General features: G+C 45.1%; 1 protein-coding gene across 1 annotated transcript in view; it reads left to right on the forward strand.

Annotated features, from left to right (window-relative positions):
- Iqcg (IQ motif containing G) overlaps positions 1–11519 on the forward strand; it is a 36225-nt gene extending 24706 nt beyond the window's left edge. Inside the window, exons 9-11 of the mRNA XM_048346865.1 lie at positions 7208–7339; positions 8360–8461; positions 10971–11519. Of these exons, the coding sequence (XP_048202822.1) occupies positions 7208–7339; positions 8360–8461; positions 10971–11111 (375 nt within the window). The 3' untranslated portion in view covers positions 11112–11519. The remainder of the gene's footprint in view (positions 1–7207; positions 7340–8359; positions 8462–10970) is intronic.
- The last annotated feature ends 545 nt before the right edge of the window (positions 11520–12064 follow it).

The raw sequence follows: 12064 nt of genomic DNA on the forward strand, positions 1-12064 counted from the left end.
GGCCTAAGCACTGTCCCTGGCTTCTTTTTGCTCAAGACTAGCACTCTACCACTTGAGCCACAGAACCATTTCATGTATGTGAGGCAAGCACTCTACCACTAGAGCATATTCTCAACCCTGGTTTTTATTTCGTTTTTTTAAAATTTATTTATTAATTGAACACAAATTTTTTTGACAAGGTGTTGTGCAAAAAGGGTACAGTTACATAGGGCAGTGTGTACATTTCTTGTGATATCTTATGCCCTGTTTTTCTATCCCTTCTCTAGGTCAGGTAGACATATATACAATATACAATGTATCAAGAACATATACAGTAGCCACGTGGCCACGCCCAAGAAAGTTCACCTAGGGCTTTAAATGTAATGTCGATATTAGACAACCATTTCTGGCCTTTTCTATATACGTGGTGCTGGGGAATTGAACCCAGGGCCTCATGTATATGAGGCAGGCACTCTTGCCACTAGGCCATATCCCCAGCCCCATCTCCCTTTCTTTTTTTTTTTATTCTTTTTTTTTTTTTTTTTGGCCGGTCCTGGGCCTTGGACTCAGGGCCTGAGCACTGTCCCTGGCTTCTTCCTGCTCAAGGCTAGCACTCTGCCACTTGAGCCACAGCGCCACTTCTGGCCGTTTTCTGTATATGTGGTGCTGGGGAATCGAACCTCGTGTATCCGAGGCAGGCACTCTTGCCGCTAGGCTATATCCCCAGCCCCCCGTCTCCCTTTCTTAACAGTCATATATCAGGGAGATCATGCCCCTTTTTTTTCTGTGTTCTAGGCTTGTCACACTCAACATTATTTGTTCGAGTTCTGACCATTTCCCTGTGAATAACAATATTTCACCATTCCTAATCGCTATGTAGTATTCCATTGTGTATAGGTACCATATTTTTTGGATCCATTCATCTGTGGAGGGGCATCTGGGTTGTTTCCATATTTTGGCTATTATGAATTGTGCTGTGATAAACATGGAAGTACAAATGTCTTTTTGATATCTTGGGGTTTGCTGTTTAGGATAGATGCCTAGGAGTGGTATGGCTGGATCATAGGGTAGGTCTATATTGAGCTTTTTGAGAAACCTCCATACTGTTCTCCAAAGTGGTTGTACTAATTTGCACTCCCACCAACAATGGAGAAGGGTTCCTCTTTCCCCGCACCCCCTCCAGCATTTGTTGTTGCCTGAGTTCAGAGTATAGGCTATTCTAACTGGAGTGAGGTGGTATCTCAGGGTTGTTTTTATTTGCATTTCCTTTACTAGCAGGGATGTTGAACATTTCCTCATGTGTTTCTTTGCCATTTTTATTTCTTCTCTTGTGAAGTCTCTCTTTAGCTCCTTTGCCCATTTCCTAATTGGTTTATTGGGCCTGGAGGGGCTTAGTTTTTTGAGTTCTCTGTAGATGACAGATATTAGGCCTTTGTCTGTTGCTGTGCTGGTAAAGATCCTTTCCCATATCATTGGTTGTCTTTCTATTTTGGTGGCTATGTCCTTAGCTGTGCAGAAACTTTTTAATTTGTAGTAGTCCCATTTGTCGAGTCTCTCCCCTATTTGTTGTGCCCCTGGGACTATATTCAGGAATTTCCTTCCTGTGCCTATAAGTTCTAGCATCTTTCCTACTCTGTCCTTCAGTAGTTTCAAGGATTCAGGTCTGATATTGAGGTCCTTGATCCATTTTGAGTTGATCTTGGTGCATGGTGATAGGCTTGGGTCTACTTTGAGTTTTCTGCATATGGCTGCCCAGTTCTCCCAGCACCAGTAGTTGAAGAGGCTATGTTTATTCCATTGTATGTCTTTAGCTCCTTTGTCAAATATCAGCTGACTGTAAGAGTGTGGTTTTATTTCTGGATCTTCAATTCTAATCCATTGGTCTTCTGATTTGTTTTTATACCAATACCAGTCTGTTTTTGTTATGATGGCCCTGTAGTAGAGCTTGAAGTCTGGTATTGTGATACCTCCTGCACTGCTTTTTTTTGCCTAGAATTGCTTTGGCTATTCTAGGTCTTTTGCCGTTTCGTATGAATTTATGGATTGGTTTCTCTATTTCAGTGAAGAATGTGGCTGGGATTTTGATAGGGATTGCATTGAATTTGTATAACAATTTGGGCAATATGGCCATTTTCACTATATTGATTCTGCCTATCCATGAGCATGGGAGGTCTTTCCATCTCCTTGTGTCTTCTTTGATTTCCCTTATTAGATTTTTATAGTTCTCATTAAATAAGTCCGTCACGTCCTTGGTTAAGTTGATCCCTAGGTACTTTATTCTTTTTTTGGCTACTGTAAATGGCATTGTTTCCATAATTTCCTTTTCTGTTTGTACATTGCTGGTGTACAGAAAAGCTGCTGACTTTTGTGGATTGATTTTGTATCCTGCTACTTTGCCAAAACAGTTTATTACGTGTAGGAGTTTGGGGACTGAGTTTTTTGGGTCCTTCAGATATAAGATCATGTCGTCTGCGAATAGGGATAACTTGATTTCTTCCTTGCCGATGTGGATCCCTTTGATGTCCTCTTGCCTTATTGCTATGGCTAGGGATTCCAGCACTATGTTGAAAAGAAGTGGGGAGAGTGGGCATCCTTGTCTTGTTCCTGAGTTTAGGGGGAATGATTTAAGTTTCTCTCCATTTAATATGATATTAGCAGTTGGTCTGTTGTATATGGCTTTTATTGTTTTGAGGAATGTTCCATCTATTCCTGTTCTCTCGTTGATTTCATCTTTTTTTTTTTTTTTTGGCCAGTCCTGGGCCTTGAACTCAGGGCCTGAGCACTGTCCCTGGCTTCTTCCCGCTCAAGGCTAGCACTCTGCCACTTGAGCCACAGCGCCGTTTCTGGCCGTTTTCTGTATATGTGGTGCTGGGGAATCGAACCTAGGGCCTCGTGTATCCGAGGCAGGCACTCTTGCCACTAGGCTATATCCCCAGCCCCTGATTTCATCTTTAATTTGGTCTGTGGCCCAAGTGTTGGATAACAGTGTGGGGTTTAGCCTCCAAGAATGTGTATAGCCTCTGTGGTAACCACTGTTATTGAAGGTTACCTTTAATCCACTGTGATCAGATATAATACATGGGATGACATCAATACTCTTGTATTTGCTGAGGTTCTTTGTGTGGGCTATGACGTGGTCTATTTTGGAGAATGATCCATGTGCTGCTGAGAAGAAGGTGTATTGGGTCTCTGTAGGGTGAAAGATTCTGTATAGGTCTGTCAGATCCATTTGGGATATGGTGTTACTTAGGACCTCAGCTCCCTTGCTGATTCTCTGGGTGTTGGATCTGTCTCTTGGAGAGAGTGGGGTATTAAAGTCACCCACTATGATTGTGTTTCGTCTATCGTGTTCTGTAATTCTGTGAGAATTTGCCTGACATATGTAGGGCCTCTTTTATTTGGTGAGTATACATTTATCACCGTGATGTCTTGATTCTGGATTTTTCCTTGTATTAATATGTAGTGACCTTCTTTGTCTTTTTGAGTTGATTTTAATGAAAAGTCCAGCTTGTCTGAGATCAAGATGGCTACACCTGCCGTTTTGGTAGGTGCGTTTGCTTGGTAGATCTTGCTCCATCCTTTCATTCGGAGCCTGTTTTTGTCCCTTGCTGTAAGGTGGGTCTCTTGTAGACAGCAGATGGCAACTTTTTGTTTGCGAATCCATTCTGCCAGTCTGTTCCTCTTTATCGGAGAGTTTAAACCATTTATATTTAAAGAGATCAAGGATAAGGGTGTTTTTTCTCCTTCCATTTTCTTTTTTTTTTTTGCCAGTCCTGGGCCTTGGACTCAGGGCCTGAACACTGTCCCTGGCTTCTTTTTGCTCAAGGCTAGCACTCTGCCACTTGAGTCACAGTGCCACTTCTGGCCATTTTCTGTATATGTGGTGCTAAGGAATCGAACCCAGGGCTTCAAGTATACGAGGCAAGCACTCTTGCCACTAGGCCATATCCCCAGCCCCCTTCCATTTTCTTGTTGGGCTGTTCTTTCCTCTTTTTTTTTTTCCTTGTCTTTAGTGAGCTCTTCTTTCTGTTGTGCTTTGGCTATTGTAGTTTCTTTCTGTTTCTGTCTGTGTGTCTTGTATGATCTCTGTTGAGTGGGGCTCCCCTCTTAGAATTCGCTGTAGGGCTGTTTTTTTATTCACATACTCCTTTAGATCCTCTTTGGTATGGAAAGATCTGGTTTTCCCTTCGAATGTGAACTTCAATTTCGCTAGATATTTGATCCTAGGTTGCATATTGTTAGCCTGAAGTACTTGGATGGTGTTCTTCCACTCACTTCGTGCTTGGTAGGTTTGTGTGGAGAGGTCTGCTGTTATTCGAATCCTCTTCCATTGTAGAAAATTTCTTTCTTCGCTTTGGCTGAATTCAGAATTTGCTTTTAATCTTGAGATCTGAAGTCTTGAATATTATGTGCCTTGGGGTGGCTTTTCTGCGGTCTGGCCTGCCAGGTGTCCTATAGGCTTCAGTTACCTGGATGGGATCCCTTGTGAGATTGGGGAAGTTTTCTGCAATAATTTTATTGAAAACATGATTGAGCCCTCTGCTCTGGTATTCGGCTCCTTCTTCTATTCCAATTATGTGCAGATTATATCTCTTGTCTTTGTCCATTAGTTCCTGGATTAGTCTGCACTGAAGCTTCGCCGTTTCTTGGAGTGTGGTCATTTTCTGGTTGTTGTTGGCTGCTTCATCGTCCAAGCAAGAGATTCTGGATTCCATATGGTCAATTCTTTGTGCTGTGGATTCAATTGCGGAGTTTATGGATGTCAGAGAGCTATTTATGGTTGTCAGATCAGCTCTGATTGTGGAAATTTCTTCCTTTAAAGAGTTGTATTTTAAATCTATTTTTTTCATGCATTTCAATTCTCAGGATGTTAAGATTCTCTTTAAAGGAGGCTTGCATTGTATCCATTTTTGCTTCCATTTCTTTAAAGGAGGCTTGCATTGTATCCATTTTTGCTTCCATTTCTTTCTTGGCTTCCTGGGTGTCCTTCAAGATTTCCACTCTAAACTCCTGGAATTGTTTTCTGATTTCATTTCTGACACTTTCCATCATTTCTGTTAACATGGCCTCATTTGCTTTTTTATTCTCCATCTCCTCTTCAGTCCTGCTGCTTTTTGGAGCTGGCAAGTTGGCTTGCTCTTTGATGAACTGTGTTATATTTCTCTGTGATTTGCGCATCTGGAGATCTGTAGGTGGCTTCTCTGGTTTGGTTTTGTGCTGGTTCCCGCTGGTCCGCCGGTGGGAGCCTTGTGCCCTGGTGTCCTGGCTCTGGGTTTGGCTTTGGCTTTGAACCTTGCTTCCCAATGGGTGAGCGTGACCTTCTCGGTTGTTGCCGAGTTGGTCACTCTCCCTGCACTTGGCGGCCGGTAGGTTCTGTGTCTTTCTCTGCACGACAGTGTCCTGCTGCTGTGCTGTGCTGACCCTAGCATGCCCCTGTTGGGGGCTTGCTGGTCGCTGATTCAGCGTGGCGTGGAGGCTTATCTCTTCTTTGGTTCTTTTTTCCACTCTGTATCTTGGTCAGAGGAGCTCACCTCTCAGGCAGTTCGCCTTCCTGTGTGGACTGCTCCGGGGCCGGTGTTGTTGGGGTGCGGCCCACCCACTTTTGCGAAATGCGCCAAACTGAGTGGGCACAGGCTGATGGAGAGCTCTGCCCTCCCTCCTGTGTAGGCAGGCCTACCAGAGCAGGTGCTGCGGCTGTGGCCCCGCCCACCAGAGCAGGGTACGCCTACCAGAGCGGGCGCTGTCGCCGGGCCCCGCCAACCTGTGTGCTGTGCGCCTGCTACAACAGGCGCTGGCGCTGTGGCCCTGTCCACCTGAGCGGGGTACGCCTACCAGAGTGAGCCCTGGGTTGTTGGGTTGTGTTTGCGCCCTCCCGGGAGTTCGCTGTGGGGGGCGGTATGTGTGGGGCGCAGTGGGATCAACTGTCCAGGCGCGGTTAGCGTCCTCAGACTGTGCCTCCGCTACAGGGGTGGGGTTGTGTGTGTGATCAGGTTCAGGTGTCCCTGTCGTGCTGGTATTGCCCACCAGCGCCTGTGATTTTAGTTGTAAGAGTCCTCGAGGTCCAGGTGCCTCGGGTGTGGCTTGCACTGCCGGCCGGCCCCCGGCCACTGTTGGGAAGGGGACAGGGCCGATTCAGCCAGTTCCGGATCCCGTGTGGCCTTGGGGCTGCTCTGCCCTTCCCCTGCTAAACTCCTGTGACTTCCCAGCGCCTAATGGGAGCTTCCCACCTGATTTGGGGGTTCTTTGTTCCCTCGGGGTGGGGAGGGGGAGGGAGTTCTAGCTTCTTTGTAGGGTTTGGGTCTCTGATAGCTGGTCTCTCGTTGGGGGAGGGGGTAATGGGGGACTCACTGGTCCTGGATTGTGTGTGTGTCCTGTGCCGCCATTGGTCCTTCAGGGTTAGCGAAGTGTCGTGGTGGCGTCCCCGGCTCTCCCCTTCTGCCACGCTGGTTGCGTTCATCCGTTCCCGGTGTGGACCCGAATTTCCCGTCGCCACCATGGCCATATGTCTTGGTCTGTACTCTTCCTAGTGTCCATGGAGTCCCGCTGTCTGGACTCTGCGCTCCCGGCAGTCGGTCTGCCGATCACCTGGTCCCCTTTGCCAGCCTGGCCCTGTTCGGACCAGGGTCGGCTGGTGGGGGGAGGGTGTCCCGTAGATTCTCCGGCTCCATGTAGGTTTTCGGCTCTTCTTTTTTGCTCCTTTTTGTTTTCCTGCGTTTCTCCACTGCTTCTGGCTGCTGGTTTTGCTGGGTTCTTGATGGGGTGTTGGGTGCTGGAGTTCCCAGCTCGCTATTTAGTTGGAGCGAGTCGGGGTGCCTCCCTACTGTGGCTGCGCCATCTTCCTTCTCTCTCTGAATAAAGAAATTTAGATGCATTCAGCAGCCATGTTTATCCCTCTCCTTTATATTGGTTTTTATTTCTATTTGTAAATTTATATCAATAAATACTCAACTTTATGAGATGGATTTTTTTCATCCATTAAGGTGACATATTTTTCTCCATTAATATGCTAGTAAAGATGAGTATTGTGGCTCCAGACTCCAATGCCAGCTATTTGGGAAGCTGAGGTGAGAGGAATTATCGTGGTTCTAGGCCAGCCTGGGCATATATGTACATGAAGACCTGCAGTCTGACACTGGAGAAAGTGTTGCTTGAACCTTACATAAATGAAAGCTTATAATCTAGGCTGTTCAGTGTCTAATAGAAGCCATGTTTTCATGTTCTCAAGTAGAAACTCGAGGAGAAGCTGGAATACTGGATGGAGAAATATGACAAAGACACAGAAATGAAACAGAATGAATTAACTGCTCTCCAGACCGCAAAGGCCACTGACTTGGCACACCTGCAGGAGCTGGCAAAGATGGTGAGCTGTGGTCAGGGGGCTTGAGGAGTGAGCGGTGGCTGAGCCATAGCAGGGGCTGCTGAAAACACTTTGGAAGTGATTTCTAAAACGTTTCTGATCATTCGGTCATCATGGGATAAGTGTGGGACATTCTAAATTTGTCTTTTCAATGCTATTTGCTGCTGGGCACTGGTGGCTCACTACTCAGGAGGCTAAGATCTGAGGATCACAGTTCCAAGCCAGCCTGGACAGGAAAGTCTGTGAGACTCTTATCTCCAATAAACAAGTTGGAAAAAACTGTGGCTCAAGTGGCAGAGTGCTAGCCTTGAGCAAAAGAAGCTAAAGGGATAATGCCCAGGCCCAGAGTTCAAGCTTCAGGACTGGCAAAAAACAAAACAAAACAAAACAAAACCCAATAAAACAACAAAAACTATTTTCCACCAGTGGGTTTTTAAAAAAATACACAATTTTATCATTATTGTGTTTTATAAAGGGGATTAACATTTCACAATTCAGATAATGCACAGGTTTTTCTTTTTAATCCCATTACCACTGATCACACAAAATATTTCATTTTTTGTGTGAAAGATTTTAAATAAGCTTCAACTTGAATTGCTCAAACTGGAAAAAAATGGATACACCTGTAAAGTTACAATCTTGGAATCTAGTAAATTTTTTTTCTTGATTTGCATTTTCATTTGGCAGGTTTTGTTTGTGTGTGTGTGTTTGGGGTGGTGTTGTGGGGCTTTAACTCTGGGCCTGGGCAGGGTCCTTGAGCTCTTCAGCACAAGGCTAGTGCTCTACCACTTGAGCCACAGCACCACTTCCAGTTTTCTGGTGCTCAATTGGAGATAAGAGTCTCATGTACTTTCCTGCCTGGGCTGGCTTTGAACTTCAATCCTCAGATCTCAGCCTCCTGAGTAGCTAGGATTACAGGCATGAGCCACTGGTGCCCGGCTTCTATAGAAACTTTCTATGAAAGGGCAGGGCCCAGCTGAGCTGGGAGGGTGTGGTAGCATGTGATTTGTGTCTAATTTGCAGATAAGGGAGTATGAGCAGGTCATTATCGAAGATCGTATAGAAAAGGAGAAGACCCGGAAGAAGATTGAACAGGATGATTTGGAACTGAAGAGCATCATAAAGGTAGAAAACCACAGTCAGCGTCCTGGGGCTCTGCCATTTCCATAGCTGGCCTAACCAGGAACACAGGACACTTCTCACTGTCAGGCATAGCAGTCTGCAGTGGAACAAACAGATCTGGGAGGAGGTCTGGCCTTTGATTCTTACTGGAATTTGCTACCAGGTGGCACAGCAAAGGACATGCCAGCTCTTCTTTTGGGGATGGAAACAAAAACTAAGTCCACAGGTCAAGTTTGAGAATAGTTCTAATCAGAACCTGCTCTTGGAAAACGTGATTCTTCAGAATATCATACTGCTTCTTAAAAATCCTATTTATAAGTCAGCCCAGACTATCTGCTGTTTTTTAATTTTTACAATTTTGAACTCAGGGCCTGGTGCTTGCTGATTAAGCATTCTACTACTTAGGCCATGTCCCTGGCCCTTAACTGCTGCATTTGGATATAGGCTGCTTTATAAAAAGGTGGGAGGGGCTGGGCACTGGTAGCTCAGGCCTATAATTCTAGCTATTTAGGAGGCTGTGATCTGAGGGTTGTGGTTCAGAGCCAGCCTGGGCAGGAAAGCCCATGAGACTCTTAACCTCCAGAAAACCCCAAATGGCACTGTGGCTCAAGTGGTGGAGTAGCCTTGAACAAAAGAGCTCTGGGACAATGCCCAGTCATCCAGTTCAAGCCTGGACAAGAAAACAAAAGCAAAACAAAAGGTTAGCAGCAGAAGGAAATATTTTAACTTTATTTTATTTTTATTTTTGCCAGTCCTGGGCCTTGGACTCAGGGCCTGAGCACTGTCTCTGGCTTCTTTTTGCTCAAGGCTAGCACTCTGCCACTTGAGCCACAGCGCCACTGCTGGCCGTTTTCTATATATGTGGTGCTGGGGAATCGAACCCTGGGCTTCATGTATACGAGGCAAGCACTCTTGCCACTAGGCCATATTCCCAGCCCAATATTTTAACTTTATGTATGAACTTATACTTATTATTTATGACAAAGCTAGCAGTTTACAGATCCTGGGAAATAGTTTAAGGAAAAGTCCTATCTAATGGCTATCAGAAAGGTCACCCTTTTCTCAAAGAAGAGCAGCTTGAGGCAGACTATATAGTTTGGGCTGCATTTTAGAGTGAACTGAAAAAAATGAAACTTGATTTTTTTCTGTTTGTTGGCATTGGGGATTGAACCTTGCCCTCACACATACATACTAGGCTCCACCACTGAGCCATACCCTGGTTCCGAAAGGAAGTCGGAAATACTTTCAGGACCAGGTACCAGAGCCCAGCTTTAAGTTTTCCCCTAGGAGACAGGGTACAATTAGCAAGTAGTTACCAAGTTTCTATGGTATTTTCAATTAGTCAAGATTTTTGACTTTGAGAAAAAATATTAAGAACTGGGTGAAGACTTCTTTTCATTAGTGGATTTGCACCATTAGGGCTTAGTCTGGTTTTAAAGAAGCCTAGACTATATTAAGAATAATTGAATCTAATGACAAGGTCTTAGGAGAGTTGACTGCTTAATCTGTCTTAGAGACATGAAGTATAGCCTAATAGGCACCAGCCCACCAAAGTCATCTAGATTGATTTTTACGTGTGCGCGCACGCGCACGCGCATGGATGCATACATGCCAGTCCCGAGTCCTGTTCCTGAGCTTTTTTACTCAAGACTACTTGAGCCACTTGAGCCACAGCTCTAGTTCTGGCTTTTTGTAGTTAATTGAGAAATAAGAGTCTCATGAACTTTGCTGTCTGGGCTGACTTTGAACTGAAGTCCTCAAATCTCAGCTTCCTAAGGAGCTAGGATCACAAGTATTTGCCATTGGTGCCTAGGCTTGACACACACACACACACACACACACACACACACACACACACTTTCTGATTAATCATGGGGCTTGAACTCAGGGCCTGAGCATTCTCCCCAAGCTCAAGGCTAGCTCTCTACCACTTGGGAGCTGCAGCTCCACTTATAGCTTTCTAATGGTTAATTGGAAATAAGAGTCTTAGGGACACACTTTCTTATCTGGGTTGGCTTCCAATCATGATCCCCTCATATCTCAGCCTCCTGATTAGCCAGGGTTATAGGCATGATCCACCAGCACCCAGCTGGACTCACATTTTTGACTAAGCCAAGGTAACAACAATCCCATTGGATCCAACAGTGATTAGGTGTGGGGACTTGGATACTTACAAAGGGGAATAGAGCTGGGCACTGCTGGCTGAAGCCAACTTCAAGCTGGAAAGTCAGTGAGATTCTTATCTCCAATTAACCACCAAAAAAGCTGAAGGACAGAGGTGTTCAAGTGGTGTACGTGCTAGCTTTGAGTGGAAAAAGGGAACAGCGCCCGGGCCCTGAATTCAACATGCAGTCCACGTGTGCACGCACACACACACATACACAAATAAGTAAGAAAGGTTAGTAGTACAAGGAAGTGAGGGAACAGTTGGTTTGACCAGCTTTCTTTTCACCTTTTCCCTTCTGTGAAGGAAGGCACACTCTAACTGCCCATATTCACCTCTCTCTTGCAGCTCCAGGCCTGGTGGCGAGGCACAGTGGTGCGGAGGGAAATTGGAAGTTTCAAAATGCCTAAGAAAGAGAAAGATGATGGCAAGGACGTAAAAGGTAAAGGCAAGGACAAAAAGGACAAGTGGAAAGGCAAGAAGAAATGACCGAATTCTCTTTTGTCCTTCCCTTTGGCCGCTTGGATGGGAAGGATTTGGAGGAAGATACAAGTGCTCTCATAGGTAATGCAGCTACAGCTCTGTGGTTGGGATGGTCCCAGATGAAGCTGGGGAATTCACCTTGCCTGTTACATTTACTTTTCAAACCCTGAATTACAATTATACCGTTGACTGAAGCCTTCATATTTTCATTTTGCTTGGAAGGAAGCGTCTTTAATAGTCTTGTGAAGTTTCCTCATTTTACCTCACCAGAAAAACACAGATCATAGGTCTAGTTATAGCAATTTATTAAAACCTCAGTAACTCCTGTAATGCATTTAACCTAACTAAGACTCTTACAGAGCAAAAGTGAAGTATTCAGTAGGAGTTATAAAGTGGTGTTTAGCATACACACAAGGTAAAGTTTTAATAAATGTTCTTTCTTGCCTCTTTTCTATTATCATCTTAGTGTTTTAATGGGGGGGGGTTGCATACAATACACATTTTTTTGTGGGTGTGTGTGCCAGTACTGGGGCTTGAAATCAGGGTCTCACACTCTCGTTCAGTTTTCTTGTTCACAGCTGGTACTGTACCACTTGAGCCAGCACTTTGCTGGTTAATTGGAGATACAGTCTCTTGGCTTTGTCTGCCCAGACTGGCTTTGAACCTCAATCCTCAGAGCTCAGCCTCCTCAGTTGCTAGGATAATAGGCATAAGCTATTTGCATCTGGCATCTTATTAAAAGCTGTCCTGGCAAGTACACTGGAAATAGTAGGGGCTACACATTGTGCCTGTAGTCAAAGGTAGAATTTGAGGCCACACAGCCTGCCTGTGCTGGTTCTTGGAAAAGCACTAGTTTACAGATGTTTTTGACCAGTGATACAACTATTTCACTTTTTTTTGAGGGGGGGTCATGAGGCTTGAATTCAGGGCTTGAGCACTGTCCCTAGGCTCTTTTGCTC

The sequence above is a fragment of the Perognathus longimembris genome, chromosome 5, assembly GCF_023159225.1.
Source record: "Perognathus longimembris pacificus isolate PPM17 chromosome 5, ASM2315922v1, whole genome shotgun sequence".
Taxonomy (NCBI): Eukaryota; Metazoa; Chordata; class Mammalia; order Rodentia; family Heteromyidae; genus Perognathus; species Perognathus longimembris.